We start from the raw sequence: 26,136 nt of genomic DNA on the forward strand, positions 1-26,136 counted from the left end.
GGAACCTATGGCTCGCAAGCCAAATGTGGCTCTTTTGATGGCTGCATCTGGCTTGCAGACAGATCTTTAAAAAAAAATGTTAAAAATATAAAACATTCTTATGTATTACAATCCATTCACTGCTCATGTTCATGGCTGCAGGTGGCTGGAGCCAATCACAGCTGTCGTCTGGGACAACACCAAATTTTTATTGGATAATGCGTAACATACACTGGTTGTTGTATGGCTCTCATGGAATTACATTTTTTTTATTTTATTTATTTTTTATTATTCATTCCTTTTTTTAGAGTGATAGAGAGAGAGAGAGAGAGAGAAAGGGGGGAGGAGCAGGAAGCATCAACTCCAGTATGTGCCTTGACCAGGCAAGTACAGGGTTTCAAACTGGCGACCTCAGTGTTCCAGGTCGATGCTTTATCCACTGCGCCACCACAGGTCAGGCTGGAATTACATTTTAAAATCTGTGGTGTTCATGGCTCTCTCAGCCAAAAAGGTTCCTGACCCCTGGCCTAGAAGATTGTGAGGATATAAGTAGAAGGTGAAGAGCAGAAAGCACACAGGTCAGTCTGTGTGGGGGTGGAGGGCCCAGGACCCAGGCCCTGTGGCTTCCAAAGTATCCTTAAAGAGGAGAATGAGCACCTCCCCTCTGAGCAGAAGAGCCTCAGGCTACTGCCCTTCAATATCCAGAGCTCTCCCAAGCTCCTGGGTCTGGGAAGGGAAGGGGACATCAAGACAGAGACACACACAGAACAGAGCCCCAGAGAGGTCAAGGTGGAAAAAAGTAGAAGGCAGTATTTTTTTTTTTTTTTTTACAGAGACAGAGAGAGGGTCAGAGAAAGGGATAGACAGGGACAGACAGACAGGAACAGAGAGATGAGAAGCATCAATCATTAGTTTTTCATTGTGCATTGCAATACCTTAATTGTTCATTGATTGCTTTCTCATATGTGCCTTGACCGCAGGCCTTCAGCAAACCGAGTAACCCCTTGCTCGAGCCAGCGACCTTGGGCTCAAGTGGGTGGGCTTTTGCTCAAACCAGATGAGCCCTCGCTCAAGCTGGCGACCTCGGGGTCTCAAACCTGGGTCTTCCGCATCCTAGTCTGATGCTCTATCCACTGCGACACTGCCCAGTCAGGCGAAGGCAGTATTATTTAGCAGGTCTGAGTTTTTTCCAAATATTGGTATCACTGACCACACACACTGTGACCCAACCATGTATAAACTGTGTAAGGTGGTTTGTTTTTTTTTAAATTGAGAATGGGACTCTATTCTGCTATAGATAGATCTGTTAGGCAGAGATAAGGGCCAGGACAGGCAGAGGAAGAAATTAAGAGTAGTGTGAGGCACTTGTGCAGAGTCAGGGCTGAATAAGGACCTGCTGTAGGAGTTCAAGAAAGTTTCCTTCTAGGAAGGATGGTTTGACTCTCCCACCCCAACCTCTGGTCCTAGCTCTGTTAGCAAGAACTATAATTGGTAGGTTAAATGTCTGTTTCCCTCAAACCAGGGCCTAGGTCACACACATACCCATCTCCAGCACCTAGCAAAGGCCCACTCATTCATTCATATGCAGGAACTGTTTGGGGTGAGAAAGAGAGAAGTGTCCTAATTCAGGCCTTCATTACCCTAAATTTGTATTACTAAAACAGCCTTTTAACACATATGCTTTCAGGCCCTAGCCGATTGGCTCAGTGGTAGTGTCGGCTCGGCATATGGAAGTCCCGGGTTTGATACCCAGTCAGGGAACACAGGAAAAGTGATTATCTGCTTCTCCCTGCCCCTACCCCTTCCCCTTTCTGTCTTTCTCTCTTCTCCTCCCATAGTCATGGCTCAATTCTTTCCAGCTTGGCCTCGGGCACTGAGGATGGCTCTGAGGAGCCTCGGCCTCAGGCACTAAAAATAGCTCAGTTGCAATCTTGGCCCTGATGGGCAGAGCATCAGCCCCAGACGGGGTCATTGGGTGGAGCCCCATCGGGGCACATGCAGGAATCTATTCTCCCTTACTCTCACTTTAAAAAAAAAAAAGGCGATATGCCAATTGTTGGGAAAAAGCTGTGTTAGGCTTGCTCACTTGTACTTTACCTGATTAGTGCGTAAGCACATGACAGTGCCACGTGTATCGTCTATGTAAGGCTACAAGTGTATACCCTCAGGGCAGATTGCAGGAACCATTTTGCTGTTCATTTGCCTGAGAAGCGGTTTTCCCCTGCCAGTTTGCTCGTCTGCCGTTCTGAGATTGTATTCAACAGGAATGGCCCAGTGCTTTCTGGCTCCACAGTTTCTCTACTGTCTGCCTGAATCCAATGTGGACCTGCCTGGCCTTGGCCACCAGCATTAGACTAATTTAACAGATCTGCTTTCAGCTCTCCCCAAATTCAGTCCATCCTTCACCTTTCTGAATAACTAGGCAATTTCCCTGCTCAGAAACTTCCTATGTCTTCCCCAGCAATCACAGATAAGAATTCAAAACTCCTTACTGTGTGTAATGCCAGTGGCTGAGGCCAGGCAGGTCCACACTGGATTCAGGCAGATGGTAGAAAAACTGTGGAGATGGAAAGCGTTAGGGCCATTCTGTTTAACAAAGTCTCACAAAGGCAGATAAGCACATAGGCAGGGGGAAAGCTCTTCTCCGGCACACAAACAGCAAGAACAGCCCCTCACAGTGGCTGGCAGACAGGTAACCCGCCATCTACAATCCCCAATCTCTCTAGAGCATAACCACCCATAGCCTTATATAGGCCGTATACATGTGGCACAGCCACACACTCACACACCAACCAGGCAAAGTATTTGTAGCTGGTAACCCCGGGAGCAAGCCTAACACAGCTGCCCCACACTGCGGGCATTCTAGAACTTGCACATTGCAGCTTCTCTCAAATCACCTTCCCTCGTCCCACCCTGCAACTCTGCACAAGTATACCACCTCAGTAGCATCAACATGATACTAGGCCCAGCAGCCAAACAGCATCTTCTGCTGCCTGCCTTTGCTCAGCTTATTCCCTGATGTTTGCTTGGGGGTGGGGAGAGGGGCAGAGCAGGGGGAAGACTGTCATGTTGAAGGGCAGGGTCTGTACCTTGCTCATCTCTGATGCCCTCACAAATAGCAAAGGAAGATTCTGACTGAGTCATCACAACCAAGAGATGGGACAAAGGGAGGCAGGAAAAAAGCAGGCTAGAGACTGGGACACACATGAAAGGACCCTATCAGACCCTATCCACACAGAGAAGTGTTGCTGAGTCATACACACACTATAAATTCCACCACTTTCTCTAGTGTTTGGGCAGATGTTCAATTGCTATTAGAAAAACGTGCACCTGAAAGAGCTAAAGTAATCAACACATAGGGCTATCGGATGGGGTCAACTCAGCCGACTGCGTGATAGAAGAAAGGTGGAGTTAAAGCACTGTGGCTCTGCAAATGTGCTGCTTATACTGGGTTGCCAGAGAAAAGCAACAGCCTTGGCCCTGGCCAGTTGGCTCAGTGGTAGAGCATCGGCCTGGCGTGCAGGAGTCCTGGGTTCAATTCCCGGCCAGGGCACACAGGAGAAGCGCCCATCTGCTTCTCCACCTCTCCCCTTCTCCTTCCTCTCTGTCTCTCTCTTCCCCTCCCGCAGCCAAGGCTCCATTGGAGCGAAGTTGGCCCGGGCGCTTGAGGATGGCTCTGTGGCCTCTGCCTCAGGCCCTAGAATGGCTCTGGTTGCAACAGAGCAACACCCCAGATGGGCAGAGCATCGCCCCCTGGTGGGCATGCCGGGTGGATCCCAGTCAGGCGCATGCGGGAGTCTGTCTGACTGCCTCCCCGTTTCCAACTTCAAAAAAATACAAAAAAAAAGAAAGAAAGAAAAGCAACAGCCTGGCAGCCCTTAGCAGGTACCAACAGGTGATTCCAGGGTCAGCAAAGGCCTGGGAGTAGGAGCCCAGGCAGTCTCATCCCCTTGCTCCCTCGTACTGCAAGTGAAGGAAGCAAAGCTCATCTGTTTCGGGGGGAATGAAGATGCCACGCACAGCCTGCATTATGAATGGCTCTTATAACAAGCTGACATCTGTGCTTGGTTTTTAAGATGCATCATCACATGTTTATTAAACTATTGCTCTATCATATTTATTAGGCTACGAAACAACTCCCAGCCCATACTTCCAAAAGTGGTTTATTAAAAACTAAGCCTTGAACATTAATACTCAAAAGCACCCTTGGGAATCAATAATAATGCTGCAGATAAAATGAAAGGGAATCAAAGCAGTAAGTCTTGGTGGGGGCTGTAGCTGCCTTTCCACACTTTCTCGTATGCTCAGGCAGCTGGAGTGGGGAAGAGCACCACGGGTATGTGGGACTGGGTGCACGGCTCACCACCCCGAACACCATATTTTCTGTCTAAAATGTAGACTTGGCAGCACGGAAGGGGGAGTGCCCTATGGCCATCTAGCTCTATGCAAAGGACCAAAAAAGGTCAAGATTAAGCCCAGTGGGGGCCGCCAGTTTTGCCAAGAATAAAACCTCTGCCCCTAAACAACAGTCTCATATTGATGCCCTACACTTGCCCAATCTGAGCATTTATCCTGGACACCTTCTGCCCTGCCCCTGACACCAGCCTGAGCTGAGTTGAGTCTTGCTTCTGCCCAAGAACAAGCCTCAAAGCCAACTGGCCAGTGATCAGAAGGGACCCAGCTGAGCCAGGAAGACAGAAAGAACACAATCAGCCCATGGGCAGGGGCCCAGCATGTGCACCCCAGGCCTCTCTAGCCCCAGAAGACCTCACAGAAAGGTCCCTTCCAGCTCCCTCCCAAATCCCCAAACCTCTCCATGGTTGCCCACCTGCACCCCATTTAAGCAACAAGCAATAACACTTGACCAGTCCCACAAAAAAAACAAGAACAAATTAAAAGTTCGGTGAAGGACCCACAGGGTGCAGAAGGGACTCCAAATCATGCCCTGTGAAGATCCAAACAGTGGAAGAATCCAGGGGCGTTGGGGTCAAAAAGGAAGCACAGAGCTCACCAAGGGAGCTCAGATGACTGTGACTACAGGGTTCAGTTCCCAGCGTAGCACGAGGATTTCCTCCAAGGCAGTCATGACCAAAGGAAGGGGCCCACCCCAGCCAGCCCTCCTGTTGGGGAGAGCTAGGCCTGGGATTCAACACTCACCTTCTGACTTCTTGGACATTGTTGGCACGAGCAGCTTCCATCAGGGCTGCATCTGAAGAGAGAGGAGGCACTGGTCAGATCCCTGGCCAGGACCTCCCCCCTCAGGGCAGCTTACAGGGCCCAGTGAGACAGTGAAAGTAGAAACCCTTCAGAAACATGGGCTTTAACAAAGGAAATGATGCCAAGATGCAGGCATACCTCAGAAATATTGCAAGTTCAGTCCTAGACCACTGCAGTAAAGCAAGTATCGCAATAAAGTGAGCTCTAATCTTTTTGCTGGGGGTGGGGGTGGTAGCCTTCAATTTTTAACAAACGCAACATCTGTGAAGCACAATCAAGTGAGTGCAATAACACGAGGTATGCCTGTGGGTAAAGAGAATGCTCATTATTCCAAGCCCACATGTTAACTTGTCTCCCACATCTTTTTATTATAGAGCCCAAACTCTCAGCTCCTCTCATCATACAGATGATCCCTGTAAGGTGCTAACACCAAGTATTGCCAATGGTAAATGCTCAGCGTGTGAACTCCTTTGCTTCCCATTAGCTATAAAGCTCTGTATGTTTTACATGACTAGCGTTACTAGTAATTCCCATACCTTGCCCCACATTCTCCAACTCAACTTGTTTCTCAGTCTAATTTTTTTAAAAGATTTTATTGCCCCACATTCTCCAACTCGACTTGTTTCTCAGCCTACTTTTTTTATTTTTAAGATTTTATTTATTAATTTTATAAAGAGAGGAGGGTAGGGGGACAAGAAGTAGTTGCTTCACTCTAGCTGTTCATTGACTGCTTATTGTATGTGCCCTGACCGGGCAAGCCCAGGGTTTCAAACCAGCAACCTCAGTGTTCCAGGCAGATGCTCTATCCATTGCGCTACCACAGGTCAGGCTCTCAGCCTACATTTGAATCTTGATGTCACAGGTCACAAACCCAAAGGGAGGGAGGGACAGGACAGGGAGGAGCAAGTAAGGGTGTGGGCCATTCTGAGAGTAGAGAGAGCCTTGACCAGGAGCCAGAGGAGACTTGGCTCCGACACAGCAGCCCCTTTCCCTCCCAACCATGGCTTCCCCGACTGTAAAGCAGAGGCAATAATCCTTGCCCTGCCAGCCTCACAAGGATGCTGAGGAGATGAAATGATGGTTGAAAAATGTGCAAACTCCTCGGTGCCAAGCTCAGCAAAGGGAGACCCAAAGCATAAGGTTCCCATCCTTAAGAATTACCTAGCAAAAAAAGCTAAGCCTGGCCTCCTTTGGGCAGCCTGCAGGATGCTGGCACCACCTTGTGGCCACAAAGAAAACCTGTCTGACTCAAAAAAAAAAAATCTCAAGACAACAGAAGCCAAATTTTTTCAAATAGTTAATACCAAATACCTGGAGAATCCTCTGTGCCAAGCCTGTTTCTGAGCTCCAATGTTGAACACTGGACAGACTCATGTCCGGTCCTGCCTCAGAGAGTTCTCAGTCCACCCAGTGAAACAGGAGGCGGCACTGGAGAACGGTAGAAAACAGGACCTGGAGATAGACAGACCTGGGCTCCCATCCCAACTGTGCCACTTACTTGCTGTACCACTTGGCCAACTCGCCTAACCTCCTGAGCCTCACTTCCTTGCCTACACAATGGGGATAAGATAGCCACCTTACAAAACACATGCAAACCAGTTCTATGGTTCAGACATTAGTGTCTCCACCCCATCTCCCAGTCTAGAACATAGAGCCAGGTTATCTTCCCTAAGCACACACTCAGGCAGCCCCCAGCTAGACGGGAAACAAGGCTTCCTCAGACATCACTACATCTATTCTCTCACTCTACAGAAAGAAGTGGGCTCTGCAAGGTCAGAGGAAGTAAAGAATGAGCCGAGATTAGAACCCAGTTACCAGGCTCCTAAAGGATACAGTTTCTTACCACAGTGCACTGAGGGCCTGCGTTTACAACTCTGAGTGAGAACAGGTTAGCTAACAAGTCAGAAAGGTTGGAAATGATCATGGTTTTGGTCATTATCTAGTTTGGTACACTCTGGTCTTCTTGCTGGGGTTCACATGACACAAAGTCCAGTCCAGAGCCCCCAAGAATCTCTAAAAGGCAAGACCTTGAACAACTCCCCCAAATACTTCTAAACATACTGCCATCAGGGCATTCATTCCTTGAGCTCGAGGCTGTCCACTGCCTATAGGAGAAATTCGAAACCATCCTGCCTGACATCCAGGCCCCACTCCATCTGCTCTGACCTCATCCCCAAAACCCCGTTCTCCAACCAGGCTTGCCACTCTGCCAGCTCCTGCACACACCATGCTAATCTGTGACTCCCTCCTCTTTGTTACCCAAGGCCTCTGCATGGAATACAACCCAACTCAAGACATACTGAGTGCTAAGTTCCAACACTAAGGGGGACAATGTGAAGGTATTAAAGAAAGGCACTGGTATCAACCTGAAAAAAGAAAGATAAGATGCAGTCCCTGTTCTGACGGAGGTCACGTGAGACCTTTTCATCTCTTCCCTCAGCCTTCAGAACCCAAGTTCAAATTCCCCATCTTCCATGGGTTCCCAATCTTCCAGAAAAGCTTTCCTGACCCTGCTCGCTCTTTGATCCCTCAACTACACGGACCATTCACCAGACCCACAGACCTAACTGCCTGCACTGTCTCCTTAACTAACTTTGTGTTGAGTTAGGAGTTCCACTCCTACCCCAAAACTAGGCACACACTGTATTCAAAAAATGCTAAAAGTTATAGAATCATAGAGCATGCCTAAGCTAGAAGAGCACTTGGAACTCTATCTCAACCTCCTCATTTTGTAGGTGAGGAACCAGAGGGCCAGTGAGGAGATGCAAGAGTCCAAACTCAAAATGGGATTTAACCAAAACAAGGTCTCAGTTGTCCCTACTCCCTATCCAAGGTCTCTGCCTTTACAGCTGCTGAATAAATAAAAGGCAAGTCAATTGCTTCTTCTTGCTCCAAAGTCTGAGAGCTGGGAGTACATGGCATCTATCAACAGCATGCCTCCTCAGTCTTCTCCCAAGAACCTGAGTGGTTGGACTCACATAGGCCAGGAGTCTGGCTCTCTGCCTGCTCTCCCAGTCCCTGCTTAGCTCCATGCACCCAGGTGAGATGCCAACCTGGGTCAGCCAGTCCCTATGGTTGCTTTGGGTCTCTACAAGGCCAACTTAATACTCTTCCTTCTCCTGCCAACTGCTCCACATGGCAATATAACATCATGCCTGACACCAGACACAGCAAAACCCAAGGAGTCTGCCGGGCAGACATAGGCGGCTGAACTCCAAGATAATCAAAATAATAGCAAAGAGGACTAAGAAGTCACCCTTCACTGTATAAGTGGAGAAATGGAAGCCAGAGAAGAGTAACAGGTGAGCAGTGGCAAAACCGGCATTGAAACCAAGTCTTTTTCATAAACCATTTAAAGTGCCCTCAAAACATACCGCAGCTTCCTGGAGAGATCTTAAAAGAGGAATAGGGCCAGAAAGAACATTAGAGCATTAGAGGGCCATGCTCTCATTTTAGATGTTTAGTCCAACGCTCCCGCTGTAGATGGACAAAGTAATCCCAAAGACAGGAAGCTGCCACGATGGGAAATTATGTAACTCAGAGGCAATGGGCTCTCCAGTGGATACCCTACCCCGGTGATGATGTCTGGGTCCCTCCAGGACTGAGACTCTGCTGTTCTAAATCTATAAGTAAACCCCACCCTCCAAAGATAGAGTCAGGACACTCCTCCCGCCTCTCCCGCCTCTCATTCCTCGAACCAAGACTGTCCCGATAATCACCCTTGCTGGACGGGCTCTTGCTGTAACAGTGAACCACCAGCGCCGTGGCCAGGGCCCACATGCCCAATCCGCCTCTGTTGGGGACCCCATGCCAGCAGTCCTGTCCGGGGAGTGTTTCTTCGGGGATAGAAAGGCGTCCCCATGTGGCGGCTGTGAGGGACTGGGTCTCGGTGCGGCGTCTTCCCTGACGCCCCCCGGTGGCTGCCCCTCTACGGGTGAGCAAGGCCAGCGATGTTCCAGGACGCCCCCCGATGGCCGCCCCTAGGCACTGTGGCTCCCCGCAGGCCGCACTGGTCACACTCCGGCCGGAGGGACCTCGGTGGCTCCCGAACGATGGAGACCTAAGGAGGAGGCGCGGTGCCAGCGCTGTTCTCCTCAACACCAGGGAGCCCAACATCGTGACAGCTGATCCAACAACCCCCTGGTGCCGGCGCCTGTGCTGGCCACGTCCAACATGGCTGCCGCGGCGCGTTCGAAGACGCCGCGAAGAGGGTGGAATTACGCACTGCCTCACGGGAGTGGTAGTCCACAGCTCTAGAACTTTCCGCAGCCGTAGGACGAATAAACTACAATTCCCAAAAAGCTGTGGAACTTGCGTCACAATGATTGCCGATTTACCGGTTCCTGGGGCATGTTGGGAAATGGAGTTCGGGCAGAGGGAGCATGGTAAAAAGGCAAATGCTGAGGTGGGACTTGGCGGTTAAGGTACGAATCCCAGAGTCTAGTTCAAACACGCCACTCAATTTCTGAGTCGTGTAGTTAAACAGGGATCTTATGCAGAGGCCTATTGTAAAACGTATGTTTAATTCTTTTAGTCTATTTCTCTTTTCAGCCTTAGCTTTTCAAAAATATATCTAGAGTAACCGGTCCATCTGAAATATGAATTAGCTTTATTTTCCTATACAGACTTCCTTAGTAGAAAGGCTGATTCCCGGGGGGGGGGGGGGGGGGGGTGCAGGGGGGGGGATTTGGGGTGACACTAGAATCTATGTAAACGCAATAAAATTTTTTTTAAAAAAAGGCTGATTCCTGGTCTTCCTTTCTCGCGTGATGCTTTCAAAGGGCTTTCCCTTGGGCCGTTTCATCTTATCCTCATGGCACCTGCATATGGGAAGTTGCTAAAGCATTATTGTTCGCATCTTCAGGGAAGGGAATTTAGGCTCAAAGGTGAGCTGATTTGTCAAAAATCAAGTAAAGCTTAAATCTTCTATGAGCCCATCCTCTCCATAAAAACCCGCAACCCACCCTGACCTCTCTTTTCCAACTGAACTCACTCACAGGGAGGCAAAGGAGGAAGCTCTTCATGTCAGTCCTGTCTCTGCTCCTGCCCTTCCTGTAGGACTCTGCTCAACTTTCACATTATCAGAGACTTCCCTGACAGTTCTATTTAAAATAGCAATCCCCCTTCCTCTACTTCTTATCCTGCCTAATTTTTCCTCACAGCACTTACCAGCTGACATACTAAATATGTATCTATTGTACTGTATTGTCTTTCTCCAGTAGAACCTAACCCTCATGAAACAGGGACTTTGTTTTATCGCTTTTATATCACTAGCATCCAGAACAATGACTGGAACAAAAAGAGGTACTCAGTTAAGTTTATTCCTCAGTGAATGGATTACCCTCACCTTATTAGCATAGGGGAGTGAAATTGAGGTTTAGAGCAGTGGTCCCCAACCTTTTTTGGGCCACGGACCAGTTTAATGTCAGAAAATATTTTCACGGACCGGCCTTTAGGGTGGGACGGATAAATGTAGCACGTGACCGAGACAAGCGTAAGAGTGAGTCTTAGATGGATGTAACAGAGGGAATCTGGTCATTTTTTAAAAATAAAACATCGTTCAGACTTAAATATAAATAAAACGGAAATAATGTAAGTTATTTATTCTTTCTCTGCAGACCGGTACTGGTCCATGGCCCGGGGGTTGGGGACCACTGGTTTAGAGTACAAGCAGTCCTGGATTTCAGTTTTGACTCTGGTATTTACTACATGTGTGACCTTGGACAAATTTCGTTACCTCTCTGATTGTTCATTTCCTCATTATTATCAAAGATAATATCTACCTTCAAGACAATTGCTTGTATTCAATGAGATAACATAAGAGACCTGTGTTAAATGAGATAATATGTAGACCACCACGATCACTGGCTCACAGTAGGTTTTTAAGAAATTGTAGTTATCATATTCCCTACTCTTGAGTGGCATTAGACTCCCTACTCCAAACTTCTTGAGGAAAGGGATGGAATTTCTCATTTTTTTCATCCCTTTGTAAGGCACTCAGCAAATATCTGTTGAATAAATGAATGAATACTGTATTCTAAAATTACTCAATAGCCAAAGTATTTTTGACCATCTGTAGGTCAAATAAGTTTGCAAATATGATCATGTTTGCTTGCTTATGGTTTGCATTGAGTGTGGGAGACAGGCTGTTGGCTGGCAAGGTCCTTAAAACCTAAGGCTTGGTTTTAAGACTAAGCCTTTTCCGCCCTTTTAATACTAAGATCTTCTCAAAACTAAGCTTTTCCCCAACACCCTTGACTGTTGCATGATGTGGGGTGGTACACTCTTATGAGGAATCCCATTTATGCCTCAGATGAGTGGCTTGTATCAGAGACTTTCTTATTTGTATTTATATTTATAATAACAATGAGAGGGGTTGTTGGTTCCTGCTCTGGTGGAATGCCTGCCCTGGGGGAACTGAAAAAGATTTCCCCCATATTTCAAAGGGTTGTTATCAGATACACTATTGTAGATGCAAAAGGCAACAGACAGGCTTCCAAGTAAGGATTGACCTTAGTTCAGATAGAGAACACCTCCTTAGGACATGACTACCCAGCATAAACTGCTTTTAGTTAGAAAGGTTTGATTTAGACCATTCTGTGTTTACCTTCGTTCCCTGAGTTCGCAAGGCCATTGTGTAGGCTTTCCCTGAGCTTGTCAGGTTCAGTTCATGGCCACATCTTGATTTATTTTTTTTTTTATTTTTTTTCGTTCAAAACACTACAAGATTATGTGATCTGTTTTGATAATTACTATCTAATATGACATTGTTTAAATCCTTCAGTGTGATTAATAACTGTATACACTGTCAGCAGTAGTATTAAAGATATATAGATGATAATTATAACATAACTTGAAGAAATAAATTATCTATAATAATGTTTCCCCTTCTGTGACTTTAGAGAATCCTATAGGCTTTAAAGTTCCTGGCTAGGGTTTTCCTCAGATGTATCTAATCCTTGAGCTGTGCATGGTGGTAACATGCACTCATGTGTTGCATGAGCTCATGTGGCAGGCTTTTCACTGCTTTTCTTGGTGTGCTGATGTAGAGCCAGAAGCCATGGCCAGGGCCACCATCAGAGCAGCCCAGCCCATGCAGGTTCACATTGGATTCGGACAGTCGGTAAAGAAACAATGGAGCCAAAAACTGGTGGGCCATAGTCTTTAATCCTAGCTTGCACCCGGCGGGCAAGTAAAAACATACACTGGGCTCCAAAACTCACTCACATTCAGTGCTCACAAAGCCACTGACTTATCCGAGTTTCCTAGAATCAAAGGTTTCTAGCTCACCAGCCTTATTCTCCTCAGTTCCCCATCTCCTTCTGTTGGGCAGATAAAATATATTATGCTCACTTTGTTAAAGACGGCGCTGCCCACGAGGAGGCCATCGCCCAGGTGATATTAATGAGTGTTGGGGTGGGCTAAAGGCAGGCAGAATCCTTGTAGCCTGGGGCTTGGTTTGGGGATTAAGCCTTTTCTACCCTTTTTGATGTGGGGCGGTACAATCCAATCATGCCTCAGAGAAGTGACTTTGTATTAGAGACTTCCCTATTTTGTATATTGGATTAGAGGTTGTGAAGCTACAATATAAAGTGGGGGCAGAACAGGAGTTGGTGCTCTTGGTTCCTGAGATTATCATTAGAGGAGAGAGCAGAGCAGAGAGCAGAAAGAGGCCATGTGGCCAGGAGAAAGAAAGAAGGAGATGGGGAGCAGAGGTGATTAAGTCTGGTGAGCTAGAAACCTTTGATTCTAGGAAACTCGGATAAATCAGTAGCTTTGTGAGCACTGAATGTGAATGGGTTTTGGAGCCCAGTGTGTGTTTTTACTTGCCAGCCGGGTGCAAGCTAGAATTAAAGATGACAGCCCATCAGTTTTTGGCTCCATTGTTTCTTTACCGACTGTCCGAATCCAATGCGAACCTGCATAGGCCAGAAGGCCGCTGTGATAGTGGCCCTGGCCTTGGCCTCTGGCTTTACACCTTCCTTATCCCAGATACAAACTCTGCACAAACTGGCTTCTCACGCAACACTCTGCCATCTTGGCTGCTTCTCCTGGCCACATGGCCTCTTTCTGCTCTCTGCTCTGCTCCCTCTGCTCTCTCATGCTAATCATCCCAGGAACCAAGAGAGCAAGCTCTCATTCTGCCCCCATTTTATAGTGTAGATTCCAAACCTTTAATCCAATATACAAAACAGGGAAGTCTCTACTACAAAGACACTTCTCTGAGGCATGATTGGATTGTACCACCCCACATCAAAATGGGTGGGAAAGGCTTAATCCCAAAACCAAGCCCCAGGCTACAAGGATTCTACCTGCCCACAGAGACACACATTAATATCACCTGGGTGACGGCCTCCTCGTGGGCAGCGCCGCTTTAACAAAGTGAGCATAATATATTTTATCTGCCCAACAGCTGAATGCTCAGCTAAAACTCTGAGAATCATCCCTGACCAAGACATTTTGACCTGTGTGTTCTTGATATTTTGGATTGGGCAAATCTTCATTGTGGGGAGTTGTCTTGTGTAGTGTAAGATATTCGGCAGTATCCCCAGTCTCTACCCACTAGATGCCAGTAGCACTCCTATGCCAGTTGTGACAAATGTCTCCAGACATTGCCAAATGTACTCTTTGGGGCAAAATGGCTTATCAGTCTTGCCAGCGCAACAATCTGAGATTGTTGAGATCCACTTTCTTAGGCAAATCTACCTCCCTTCCCCTGGACACTTAGCTGTCATAAAGTTCTGTTGAATATACCTTCTTGAAGTATCTCTCAAATCTGCTCCCTCTGTTCTGTCTCCTGTGTCCCTAGTCTCCTAAGGAAATGCACAAAGATGTTCTAACATTTGGATGGAACAACCCTCGAGCAAGGTGTGATCCGAGGCTGAGTCTGCATAGCCTATGGTGGCCATGGGTGGTATCCACTCAACACCAACTCTGGAACCTAGGAGTGCACCCAGGGCCAGGGCACGGCTTTAGGAGGAACCGGGTGGAACTTAGCCCAGGCTAGGTCAATAATGCTATACACCTTCTATCTAGAGTCCCCACTGTGCACCGGGCACTGCAGAAAGTGCTTCACTCATAACAATAATCCAAGTTAACCTTAACTGAGCATTTACTTTGTGCCAGTCGCTGGGTTCTGTGGATCATATAGATTATCTCCTTGAATTCTCTCACTAATCCTGCACAAGAGATATATTCACTTATTTATGGTCTCATGTTATAGATTAGAAGACAGACACAGAGAAGTTAAGAAACTTGAAAACATTCACATTTAATTCTTCCCCAAATGCTCAATAAATCCATTTGACTATTGAGTACCTCTTTTTTGTCATTGATGTACTCTAGTAAGTATGAGGTAGTATTATCTAATATTGTAGAAGAGAAAGTAGATCTCAGAATGTGAGGGCTGTAATTCTAGTTTGTCAAGTCAGTATTTTAATTCAGGGCTATCTGTCTGATTTGAGCACCTTCCACTGCATCCTTATCAAAGCACAGTGAGAGGGGGCCCCAGGCTGTGCCTCCTCTCAACCTGTCTGCTCTGCTGGTCTGCTGCACGACAAGACCCTCTTATGCATCTAGTGTGGGTCAGGCATTGTTTGGGGGCATCTGAGAGAAAAAAACAGAGACCCAGACCTAGCTTTCAAGGAGCCCAGAGCAGGGGAGGAGAGGGGTGGCAGGAAAGACAGCTGTTTAAAAAACTTAGCCCAGAAATCAGTAAGTACATTGAGCTCAATGCTAGAAAGAAGAAGCACAGACAGGAAGTTCTGAAGTCATTACAGAAGAAGCCAGCCTTGCATAGGAACTCAGGGGTGGCTTCGCGGGAAGGTACATTTAGGCTAAGAGTTAAAGAATGAATGGCAATTGATAGAGCAGAGAGGCAGGGAGGAAGTGCGTATTGGAATGAAAAGGCCTGGCAGCTGGGAAGGAGCTTGGCACTAATGGACAGAAGGCTGAGGGGTAGTAAATGAGGATATATAGCAGAATCCTAACTCCCAGAGGTAACCACAAAATGTTCATGTGACTTGTACTAACTCTTTTTGGTTATAAGCATGGACTCTGGAACAGACTGCCTATGTTTGAATTCTAGCCGTCTCCCTCCATGTATTGATTGTGTGACATTGGGCAAATCTCACACTCTCTACGCCTGTTTTATTATTGGTAAAATAGGAGCAAAAAATTTCCCATCCTTTATGGCTGTGTGGGCATCAGTTAAGTTAATACATGTAAAGCATTTAGTGAGGAGGGAGCAAGCCTCCCTTCTGCTTTGAGAAGGGAGAAACCAGAAGAATACAGGGAAAGGAGCCAGCAGGGATAACTGAGTCAGCCAGTTATAAATTAACTACATCCCATAGTTTTCTAAATGGCTGCTTAAAGCTGCTTATAACACAAAGCAAGAAAAGCAGGATCTGTATGTAGCTACAACCAGTGATCTGGAAACCCCTTCTTCCTTGCTTACCCCACTGAAACTCCCCCTCCCTCTCCTTGAGTTCTGGGAAACCTTAAACAAAAGAATCATGCCCCCATTGCTTAGATACTGTAAAGGTATATAACCTGTAAGAAAATCTAATTCCGAGAGCTTGTGTTTTTTGGGTTTTTTTTTTTTTTTTACAGAGACAGAGAGTCAGAGAGAGGGATAGACAGGGAGAGACAGACAGGAATGGAGAGATGAGAAGCATCAATCATTAGTTTTTCGTTGCGACACCTTAGTTGTTCATTGATTGCTTTCTCATATGTGCCTTGACTGCAGGCCTTCAGCAGACCGAGTAACCCCTTCCTCAAGCCAGCCACCCGACGCTCTATTCACTGCGCCACCTGATCAGGCAGAGCTTGTGTTTTGGTTCTACTAGTCTCACATGCTCTGCCGGCTACTAATAAATTCTCTTTCCTCCACTAATTAAGTTGTCTGAGAGTATTATCCTCCATCAGGGTTGCTCCTGCAACATTAGAATAGCACCTGGTAAATGTCAAGTCATATTTATTATTATTGTGAAGTCTGGTATATAATTTCTATCCTGCCTAACCAGGTGGTGGCGCAGTGGATAGAGCGTCGGACTGGGATGCAAAGGACCCAGGTTCGAGACCCCGAGGTCGCCAGCTTGAGCGCGGGCTCATCTGGTTTGAACAAAAGCTCACCAGCTTGGACCCAAGGTCCCTGACTCGAGCAAGGGGTTACTCGGTCTGCTGAAGGCCCGTGGTCAAGGCACATATGAGAAAGCAATCAATGAACTAAGGAGTCGCAAGGAAAAACTGATGATTGATGCTTCTCCTCTCTCTCTGTTCCTGTCTATCCCTCTCTCTGACTCTCTGTCTCTGTAAATAAATAAATAAATAAATAAATATCTTTAATTTCTATCCTACTCTCCTCACTTTACAATAAGCATCTCCCTATGACATTAAAACTTTTTTTTAAATGCACTCTGTACGTACCCGTGAATGTTTGTAAGAGCAAGGAAAAAATTCTCCTGTCAGCTGACTTCCAGACTAGAAGACTTCAGTTGGGAACCAAGATAATATCTCCCTTTGTGGTGTCTAAACATTAAATATAATTTCACTTTATTCTAAGAATGAAGCTTAGGAAACAGAGGAAGAGGTCAGAAGAAATGTCATTCCACCCACAGTTCAGAGCAAGCAGCCAAACCTCAAGTGAGCCCAGATGCCCTGCTTGTGTTTTCTGGCTGCTATTTTGTAGCTAAGATTTGCTGGCTGTCTATCTGTCATGAACTTTGTACAAGTTTGGGAAAGAGATAAAGGCCAAGCCTTCAGTAATTATAACAGCACCAGCTTATAACATCATAAGGAAGGAAATAATTTAGATTTCATTCTTAAGGTCAAAAACTCTAAACCAGAAACAAAAATAGCATTGAGCTCACTGTACTAAATTCTTCATGTTTCTTTCTAGTCTTTATGTCTCTATGTAAATATAAGTATATCATTTTTTGCCATCATCAGTTTATCTCTTTTTTTTTACTAACTAGTCCCCTAGTTTTAGACATTCATGCTGTCGCTGATTTTTTCACTATTATAAATAATGTTCTATAAATACTGTGTAGTTACTTTTTAAAAATCATTTCAGAACTAAGGTTAGAGAAACTGAAAAGTATGCAAGGTTTCTAGTAACTGTCTTTCTCTCTTCCAAATCTTAAGTAAGAGGCTCTACCTATTCCTCCACCTCTATAGATACAATCTGTCTACTGCTTACCTAATGTTATCTGAATAAAAGATCCAACCACAGTCTCTAGAATGAATCTTGACAAGTAAGAGGGCTCATTTAAGCATCTCCACACCAATAGTCATGAATAAAACAAATACTTATTGAGCAGCAACCATGTGACAAGCAAAGTACTAAATAGAACCTCTCCCAGTCAAATCTATGAAATATTTAAGGTAAAGAATATATCCTGGGGCCCTGGCTGGTTGGCTCAGCGGTAGAGCGTCGGCCTGGCGTGCGGGGGACCCGGGTTCGATTCCCGGCCAGGGCACATAGGAGAAGCGTCCATTTGCTTCTCCACCCCCCCCTCCTTCCTCTCTGTCTCTCTCTTCCCCTCCCGCAGCCAAGGCTCCATTGGAGCAAAGATGGCTCGGGCGCTGGGGATGGCTCCTTGGCCTCTGCCCCAGGCGCTAGAGTGGCTCTGGTCGTGGCAGAGCGACGCCCCAGAGGGGCAGAGCATCGCCCCCTGGTGGGCAGAGCATCGCCCCTGGTGGGTGTGCCGGGTGGATCCCGGTCGGGCGCATGCAGGAATCTGTCTGACTGTCTCTCCCCGTTTCCAGCTTCAGAAAAAAATAAAAATAAAAATAATATATCCTGTTCCTGGCCAGTTTGCTCAGCAGATAGAGCATCAGCCCAACAGGTGGATATCCTGGGTTCGATCTCCATCAGGGCACACATGAGAAGCAGCCATCTGCTTCTCTTTCCCTCCCTCTCCCCTTTCTCTTTCTCTTCCTCTCTTGCAGCCAGCGGCTGGACTGGTCCAAGCATTCGCCTCAGGCACTGAGAATAGCTGTTGATTTGAGCATTGGCCCAGACAGGCGTTGCTAGGTGAATCCCAGTCAGGCACATTCAGGAATCTGTCTATCTCCCTTCCTTTCACTTAAAAAAAATTATATATACATATATATATACACAATATATATATATATAATATATATATATATTCTAAACTTATATTTGTGATTATGTACATTAAGCTAATGATAGACCCTTATGCCTAAGGCTAAGTATTGGGGGAAATAAGCCAAAGACAAGTAAGCCACTCTCTTCTGATAGAATAGCTTTGATGGAACAAAACCAGAGATCAAGATTCTTCTTCAATGGATAAGAGTAGTAGGAGTGAGAATGGGGCAAAGGATCCCCCAAAATAGTGAGCCCTGGTCACAGGTGGGCCTAATGTGACTGATGTTACATCTGTCCCATTTGAAGAAGTCACCCACTGACCCAATGTTTTTTCTCTAGCTCTCTCTAGGAAAGAGAGGTTGAGATCCATGCTGATTTAGGACCAGAAATAGCTTTTAAACCTGTATTATTCCTGAAAAGAGATCTATTTGGCCACATTATGGTAAAGTACTGATAAATAAGTACAGTGCATGTACAAAAGCTCCCAAGTCAGGTCTTAATGACCTTATTCTTAAATGTAGAGAGATGACAAAGATAACCAGACATTTGAAGAAAGCCTTCAAGATGAAAGGAAATCATCCAGATAAAATAGTAATGTTATTTTTATTTATAAAATATTTATTTATTTATTTATTTAAGAGAGAGAGAGAAACAGAGAGACAGAGAAACCAAGACAGAGGAATAGGCAGGGACAGACAGACAGAAAGGGAGAGAGATGAAAAGCATCAACTTGATACAACACTTTAGTTGTTCATTGATTGCTTTCTCATATGTGCCTTGACAAGGGGGCTTCAGCTGAGCCAGTGACTCCTTGCTTAAGCCAGCAACCTTGGGCTTCAAGCCAGCAACCATGGGATCATGTCTATGATTCCACACTCAAGTCAATAACTGTGCTCAAGCTGGTGAGCCTGTGCTCAAGCCAGTAACCTCAGGGTTTTGAACCTGGATCCTCAGAATCCCAGGTCAATGCTCCATCACCACACCACTGCCTGGTCAGACAGTAACATATTATTTTAAAAAGGAACAATCAGAAGTGAACACTAAACTTATAGATATTAAAAATATTTTCTACCTGACCAGGCGGTGGCGCAGTGGATAGAGCGTTGGACTGGGATGTGGAAAGACTCAGGTTCGAGACCCCGAGGTTGCCAGCTTGAGCGTAGGTTCATCTGGCTTGAGCAAAATAAAAAATGCTCACCAGCTTAGACCCAAGGTCACTGGCTCAAGCAAGGGGTTACTCGGTCCGCTGAAGGCCTGCGGTCAAGGCACATATGAGAAAGCAATCAATGAACAACTAAGGTGTCACAACGAAAAACTGATGATTGATGCTTCTCATCTCTCTCCGTTCCTGTCTGTCCCTATCTATCCCTCTCTCTGACTCTCTCTCTCTGTCCCTGTAAAGAAAAAAAAAATTCCAAAATTTTAAAAAATTCAGTAGAAGATCAGAAGATAAACTCAGCCTGACTGGTAGTGGCACAGTGGATAGAGTGTCAACTTGGGACACTGAGGTCCCAGGTTCGAAATCCTATGGTCGCCAGCATGAGCACAGGCTCACCCAGCTTGAGCACAGGCTTGGCAGCTTGAGCTCATGGTTGCCGGCTTGAGCGTGGGATCATCAACATGATCCCAAGGTCGTTACCTTGAGTCCAAAGGTCATTGGCTTGAGCAAGGGGTCACGTGCTTGTCTTGAGCCCCTGTCAAGGCACATATGAGAAGCAATCAATGAACAACTAAAGTGACACAACTATGAATTGGTGCTTCTGATCTTTTTGCCTTCCGGTCTCTCTCTCTCCCTCTCTTACTCTCTCTCTCTCTCTCTCTCTCTCTCTCTCTCTCACACACACACACACACACACACACACACACACACACAAATAGAAGAAGATAAATTCATGTGAATCTCCCAGGTGGTACGACAAAGACAAGGAATCATCAGATATGAGAGAATGATAACAGAAATAGATTAATCTAGGAGGTACAAACTCTAATAAAAATATCTTTTTAAAAGAGAAATTATTAAAGACAAGAAATCATTAAAGAATAAAGATGAGAGATTTCCCTGGATGTTAAAGACCAAGTCTCCAGAGTAAAAAGGTCTAGCAATTTCTCAGCATAAACAATTAAGAGACCCACATCTAGACATATTATTGTAAACTTTCAGAAAACTATGAGTAAAGAGAAGATTGTAGCTTCTACAGGGGAAGGAGAATAGGGGAAATGGAAGTCTTCCAAAAGAATGTAAATCAACTGGCTTCAGATTCAGATTTGCCATTTACAGAACTGGAAATGAGAAGAAAACTATATCATTTCTTCAGTTCTGAGAAGAAAATATTTTTAATCCCTAATTTTACATCCAGCCAAACAAAACAAAGTGTGGGATGGAACAGAAACATTTTCAGACATGCAAGCAATAGTATCTCTCACACCTCCCCTGTTCAATCATTCCTTGAGAATATGTTTATTGAAACAAGGGAATCGTCTAGTCTGGGTTCCCTGAAAGCAAAGCTTGAAGAAAAGGTTTATGTACAAGTTATTTGGGAGTACAATCCCAGGGAGACGTGAGCGACAGAGAGAGCACAAAAGGGTAAATGGACACACCAATACAGGGATGCATTATTGAGTTGGTCACCACAGTGACTAGTTACTCTAGTCTATGTGGTCATTTTACAACATTTATGAAATGCAATCTAATTTTCACCATCTAAAGAAAGGGGAAAATATTAATCTACTGAGTCCTGTCCTCCAATGGTCAAAATTTCTTCCCCAGCGCATTCACTTCCCTGTACTTCTGGTTAGCACCTGTGTGAGTGTGTGGCCCCACACAGCATAGTATCAGTCAAGCATGGGTACAGAAATCCAGAGCATGGGTGAAGCTGAGGTGCTTCAGATTTCACCTGCATGAAACTGGTCAAAGCCTGCTAGTCATGGCAGCAGAGGCTGCAACAAGTAGTTTCACTGAACACCACTTTTGTAGCACTTCAGATCCTCTCAGACCCTCTGTGAAGACTATCCCATCAAAGGTCTATGCAGTCTATGCAGTTGCCGATAGTGAAAGAGCTTCAATTCCTGGTGATGCAGCTGGTCCAAGAGCCATAATTGATATTCATCACCTCTCTTTAACACCCAACAATACAGTATTACAGTTATACTTATACAAACTTTTAACTTTTAGAGATGTTTAAAAAGAAAATATATTTACATAGCCTTTTATATTAAATTACATATATACCACTTCTAGTACTCTTCATTTCTTCCTTTAGATTTGAATTGCCATCTATTGTTTAAATTTAAGATTTAGGGGTTAAGGTTAGGGTAGGGTTGGGAAACAGTGACAGTGTCATCTAGAGGTGCTGCTGCTCATGCTCTAAGGTACTTGGAAAAGCTCTTTTTCAGTAAGAAAAAAGGAAGTATGCAAATGAAGCAAAACCAAGAGATCGCAAGAAAGCACTGATGGTGATATTTGTGGTCCTGAATCCAGTCATGCCTAAAGCCAAGTCTAATAATCAAAGAGGCACATATTAAAACAACAATGATACTTCATTTTAACCCAGATTTTCTAAATTTAAAAATATTGGCAATAGCCTGACCAGACAGTGGTGCAGTGGATAGAGTGTCAGCTGGGACACACAGGACTCAGGTTCGAAACCCCAAGGTCGTTGGTGTGAGCATGGGCTCTCCAGCTTGAGTGTGGGATCAGTGGCTTGAGCGTGGGATCATAGCCACGACTTCATAGTTGCTGGCTTGAGCTCAAAGATTGCTGGTTTGAAGCCCAAGGTCGCTGGCTTGAACAAGGGGTCACTGGCTTGGCTGGAGCACCCCAGCCCCCACCCCGGTCAAAGCACATATGAGAAAGCAATCAATAAACAACTAAGGTGCTGCAACTATGAGTTGATACTTCTCATCTCTTTCCCTTCCTGTCTGTCTGTCCCTGTCTGTCTCTCTTCTTCTGTCCCCCTTTTCCAAAAAAAAAATGGGAAATAAATTATTGCCAATACTCAGTACTGGCAAAATGTAAGGGAACACACATGAGAAAGGGTAAGATTGAAATAACTTTGGTGGAAAAAACTTAATATATACCAACATTTTAAAAACAAAAATACCTTGACCTATCATTTACAGTCCTATAAATTCATTCCACAGAAAAAATTCTCATAATGCAAATATATGATGATTTTCATTGAGATATTTTTTATAAAAGAATCAGAAGGAATCTTTATATCAATACTGAAGAAACAAAAGTTTACACATCTCACATTACAAGGATTAAAAGGCAAAAGATTTACATGCTCTGAAGAGAAACCAGAATATACATTACAAAAATTAAAAAGTGTCTTTTGGCCTGACTAGGCTGTGGCACAGTGGATAGAGCATTGGACTGGGACGTGGAGGACCCAGGTTCAAAACCTGAGGTTGCTGGCTTGAGTGTGGGCTCCTCTGGCTTGAGCGCAGGGTCACTGGCTTGAGCGTGGGATCATAGACATGACCCCATGGTTGCTGGCTTGAGCCCAAAGGTCGCTGGCTTACAACCCAAGGTCACTGGCTCAAGCAAGGGGTCACTAGCTCTGCTATAGCCCCCGGGTCAAGACACATATGAGAAAGCAATCAATGAACAACTATGGTGGCACAATGAAGAATTAATGTTTCTCATTTCTTTCCCTTCCTGTCTCTGTCACACATAAAAAAGTGCCTTTTGTCCTTTTCCTTATATTGTACAAGTTTCAAGGTTCTTAGACCTGTGCTTTACTTTGGGAGCTAACTTGCAATCCTTCAACTTAGTTCTTGAAAAAGCTGGCTTTTCTAGTAATATTAGTAAAACAAACCTCAGAAAAGGAGAAAAATATTTCTTCTTCCCTATAGTTGCAGAAAAGCAGATGTTTTGCATCATGAAGCCAGTTTTTTTTTTTTTGTTTTTTTTTTCATTTTTCTGAAGCTGGAAACAGGGAGAGACAGTCAGACAGACTCCCGCATGCGCCCGACCGGGATCCACCCGGCACGCCCACCAGGGGCGACGCTCTGCCCACCAGGGGGCGATGCTCTGCCCACCATGGGGCGACGCTCTGCCCACCAGGGGGCGATGCTCTGCCCCTCCGGGGCGTCGCCATGTTGCGACCAGAGCCACTCTAGTGCCTGAGGCAGAGGCCACAGAGCCATCCCCAGCGCCCGGGCCATCTCTGCTCCAATGGAGCCTTGGCTGCGGGAGGGGAAGAGAGAGACAGAGAGGAAAGCGCGGCGGAGGGGTGGAGAAGCAAATGGGCGCTTCTCCTGTGTGCCCTGGCCGGGAATCGAACCCGGGTCCTCCGCACGCTAGGCCGATGCTCTACCGCTGAGCCAACCGGCCAGGGCATGAAGCCAGTTTTTATAGGCTAGAAACATTCATAAAACTGTCTGGCTCTCTTATTCTGTGAAGAGACTTGTTTTCAATATTTAACTGAAACAATTCTCTTCTGTATACTGTTTAACAAATGAGTTTTTAAAAGATATGATTTCAAAGAGTGACAATAACTCCTGTGAAACATATTATAGTTTTTAATCTTAAAAGTTTTTCTTGTAATTGCATGTCTTTATGAGTGCTATTTAAAATAATTAGTACCTCATCAGGGCATATACATTGGCCAGTCAGTACAGAATACTACTGTAAACAGGTGGTAGTGCCATAGTTGAACACAGAGGCTGAGGACTAGCCATGCTCTTGTTTATTAAATTTATGGCCCTCATATTGAATTGGTTATCAATGTCTCTCTAGAAATATAAAAATTGTGAGGGTCTTTGTTAAGTGTCATAGAAAGAGCATAGACTTTCCCTCCTCTTAATCTATTCCTAAAGTAATATATATATATATATATATATATATATATATACACACACACACACACACACACACACACACACACATACATACATACATATGTGTGACTCTAGAACATTTCTGACTCAAATGATAAATTTGAATACGTCTCTGTCTCACTTGAGTCAAAGCATTTTTTAAAAGTCTTTAATATTTGGTCCCACAGTCACTGCTGGCAGCATGAGCTCCACATAGATCAACAAGGGGCCCTTCTACCAGCTTTGGCCAAGGTCAAGAACTGGCTCTTGTACAAATATCCTCAGAAAAAAGGAGGCAGAACTCTGCAACTGGATCGAGGGACTTATGAGCCTGTTGGTCTCAACTTCCAGAAGGTTCTGAAGGATGGAATTATCCTGTGCACACTCATGAACACGCTGCAGCCAGACTCAGTCCCCAAGATCAACCACTCCATGCAAAACTAGCACCAGCTAGAAAACATCTCTGACTTCATCGAGGCCATAATCAGCTCTGGACTGAACTCTGTGGACCTGTTTGAGAGTGGAAACATGACACTGGTGCGGTTGCCTCTTCCAGCTCTGGCAAAGAAGGCCAAAACAAAGGGGTGGCAGTGTGGTGTGGACATTGGCATCAAGTACTCAAGGAAGCAGGAGCGGAACATCAATGACGCTTCCATGAAGGCAGGCCAGGGTGTCATTGGGCTCCAGATGGGCACCAAGTGTGTCACCCAGTCACACATGATGGCATATGGTGCAAGAAGACATCTGCCTGAACCCAAGAACCACAACCTGCCACCTGGACCACTCAATCATCTGCCTGCAAATGGGCACCAACAGGTGTGCCAACCAGGGGGGCATGATGACTACCAAGATCCAATGGCACATCTATGACACCAACATGGGCATTGGCAACTGTGACAACTTCTCCGTGTCTCTGCAGATGGGCTACATGCAGAGCCAAAGCAGCCAGGTCTGTGGCCTGGGCCAGCAGATATATGACCCAAAGTACTGCCCACAAGGCTCACTGGCTGATGGGGCTACACGGTCAGCTGGCAACTGCCCAAACCCAGGGAAGGCCCTGGACTATCCACCCACTGACTACCAGGCAAAAGAGCCCCCCTTGTGGGGTATCCTACACATCATCACCCCATGTGGGATTTTGGGTGTTTCTGTTTTCATCTTGCTTTTCTATGTGTTCTAGTGCTTCCAGCTAAGGGTCTGTGAAGGCCAGATACAGATGCACTGGGGTGGTGGTCCCTGCCTGGCACATTTAGGTAGCATTTTCCCCAGCAGACTCTAAGCCAAGCTGTGGTGAGAAGAAACCTGGGCAGGGAGGGAAGCCGGCCCCAAATGGCTTCCGGTTGTTTCTACACCACTTCCCTTTTCTCTGCTAGTCAGTTTGTGGTTTCTGAACCCATAGAAGTTGCAGGCAGGTTTAACAAAAGTAATTTCTTTTTGGGGGGAGTGGGGTGAAAATGGTGGAGGGGGGTGCTGGGAAGGAAGTCCTTTGGGAGAGGGCCAGGCCACAGTCCCCAGATATCTTAGGCATTATAAGGGACTGATTTTCCCAGGACCCTCTTGTGGGCTTGTTGAGGAAACAGGAACCCAAATAGGACAATGAATCTCTGAGTGGCGAGGCAAGGCCAGATCCCCCCTCACCTTCCATACTTGTCCACTCTCCTTCTCCAAGTACTGCACAGAGGAACCCCCACCAGGATGCTCTTCCTGGGACCAGCCCCACTCAGGAGCCCTGGAACCAGGAGATAATGTGAAATATCAACTATGAACCAAAGGCACTAAAAACCTCTTTTGAGGAAAGAACCTTTCTTTTTTTTTCTTTTCTTTTTTTTTTTTTTGAGCAGTCTTAAATTCACAGCAAAATTAAGAGAAAGGTACAGAGATGACCATATACTCCTGTCTCCACACCTGCATGGCCTTCCCCATTAGTAGCACTCCATACTAGAGCGGCAGGTGAGGAAGCTACTCTGACACGTCATTGTCTCCCACAGTCCATAGTTACGTTAGGC

General features: G+C 45.7%; 1 protein-coding gene and 1 pseudogene across 1 annotated transcript in view; one reads left to right on the forward strand and one right to left on the reverse strand.

Annotated features, from left to right (window-relative positions):
* Positions 1-9,375, reverse strand: part of CLPB (ClpB family mitochondrial disaggregase) — a 183,775-nt gene extending 174,400 nt beyond the window's left edge. Inside the window, exons 1-2 of the mRNA XM_066367494.1 lie at positions 8,916-9,375; positions 5,137-5,188 (exon numbers count right to left, since the gene is read on the reverse strand). Coding sequence (XP_066223591.1) covers positions 5,137-5,188; positions 8,916-9,312 — 449 coding nt within the window. The 5' untranslated portion in view covers positions 9,313-9,375. The remainder of the gene's footprint in view (positions 1-5,136; positions 5,189-8,915) is intronic.
* Positions 9,376-12,256: 2,881 nt separating this feature from the next.
* LOC136388046 (calponin-2-like) lies at positions 12,257-25,310 on the forward strand (annotated as a pseudogene).
* Positions 25,311-26,136: the final 826 nt, after the last annotated feature.

Source organism: Saccopteryx leptura, chromosome 1 (assembly GCF_036850995.1).
Source record: "Saccopteryx leptura isolate mSacLep1 chromosome 1, mSacLep1_pri_phased_curated, whole genome shotgun sequence".
Lineage (NCBI taxonomy): Eukaryota > Metazoa > Chordata > Mammalia > Chiroptera > Emballonuridae > Saccopteryx > Saccopteryx leptura.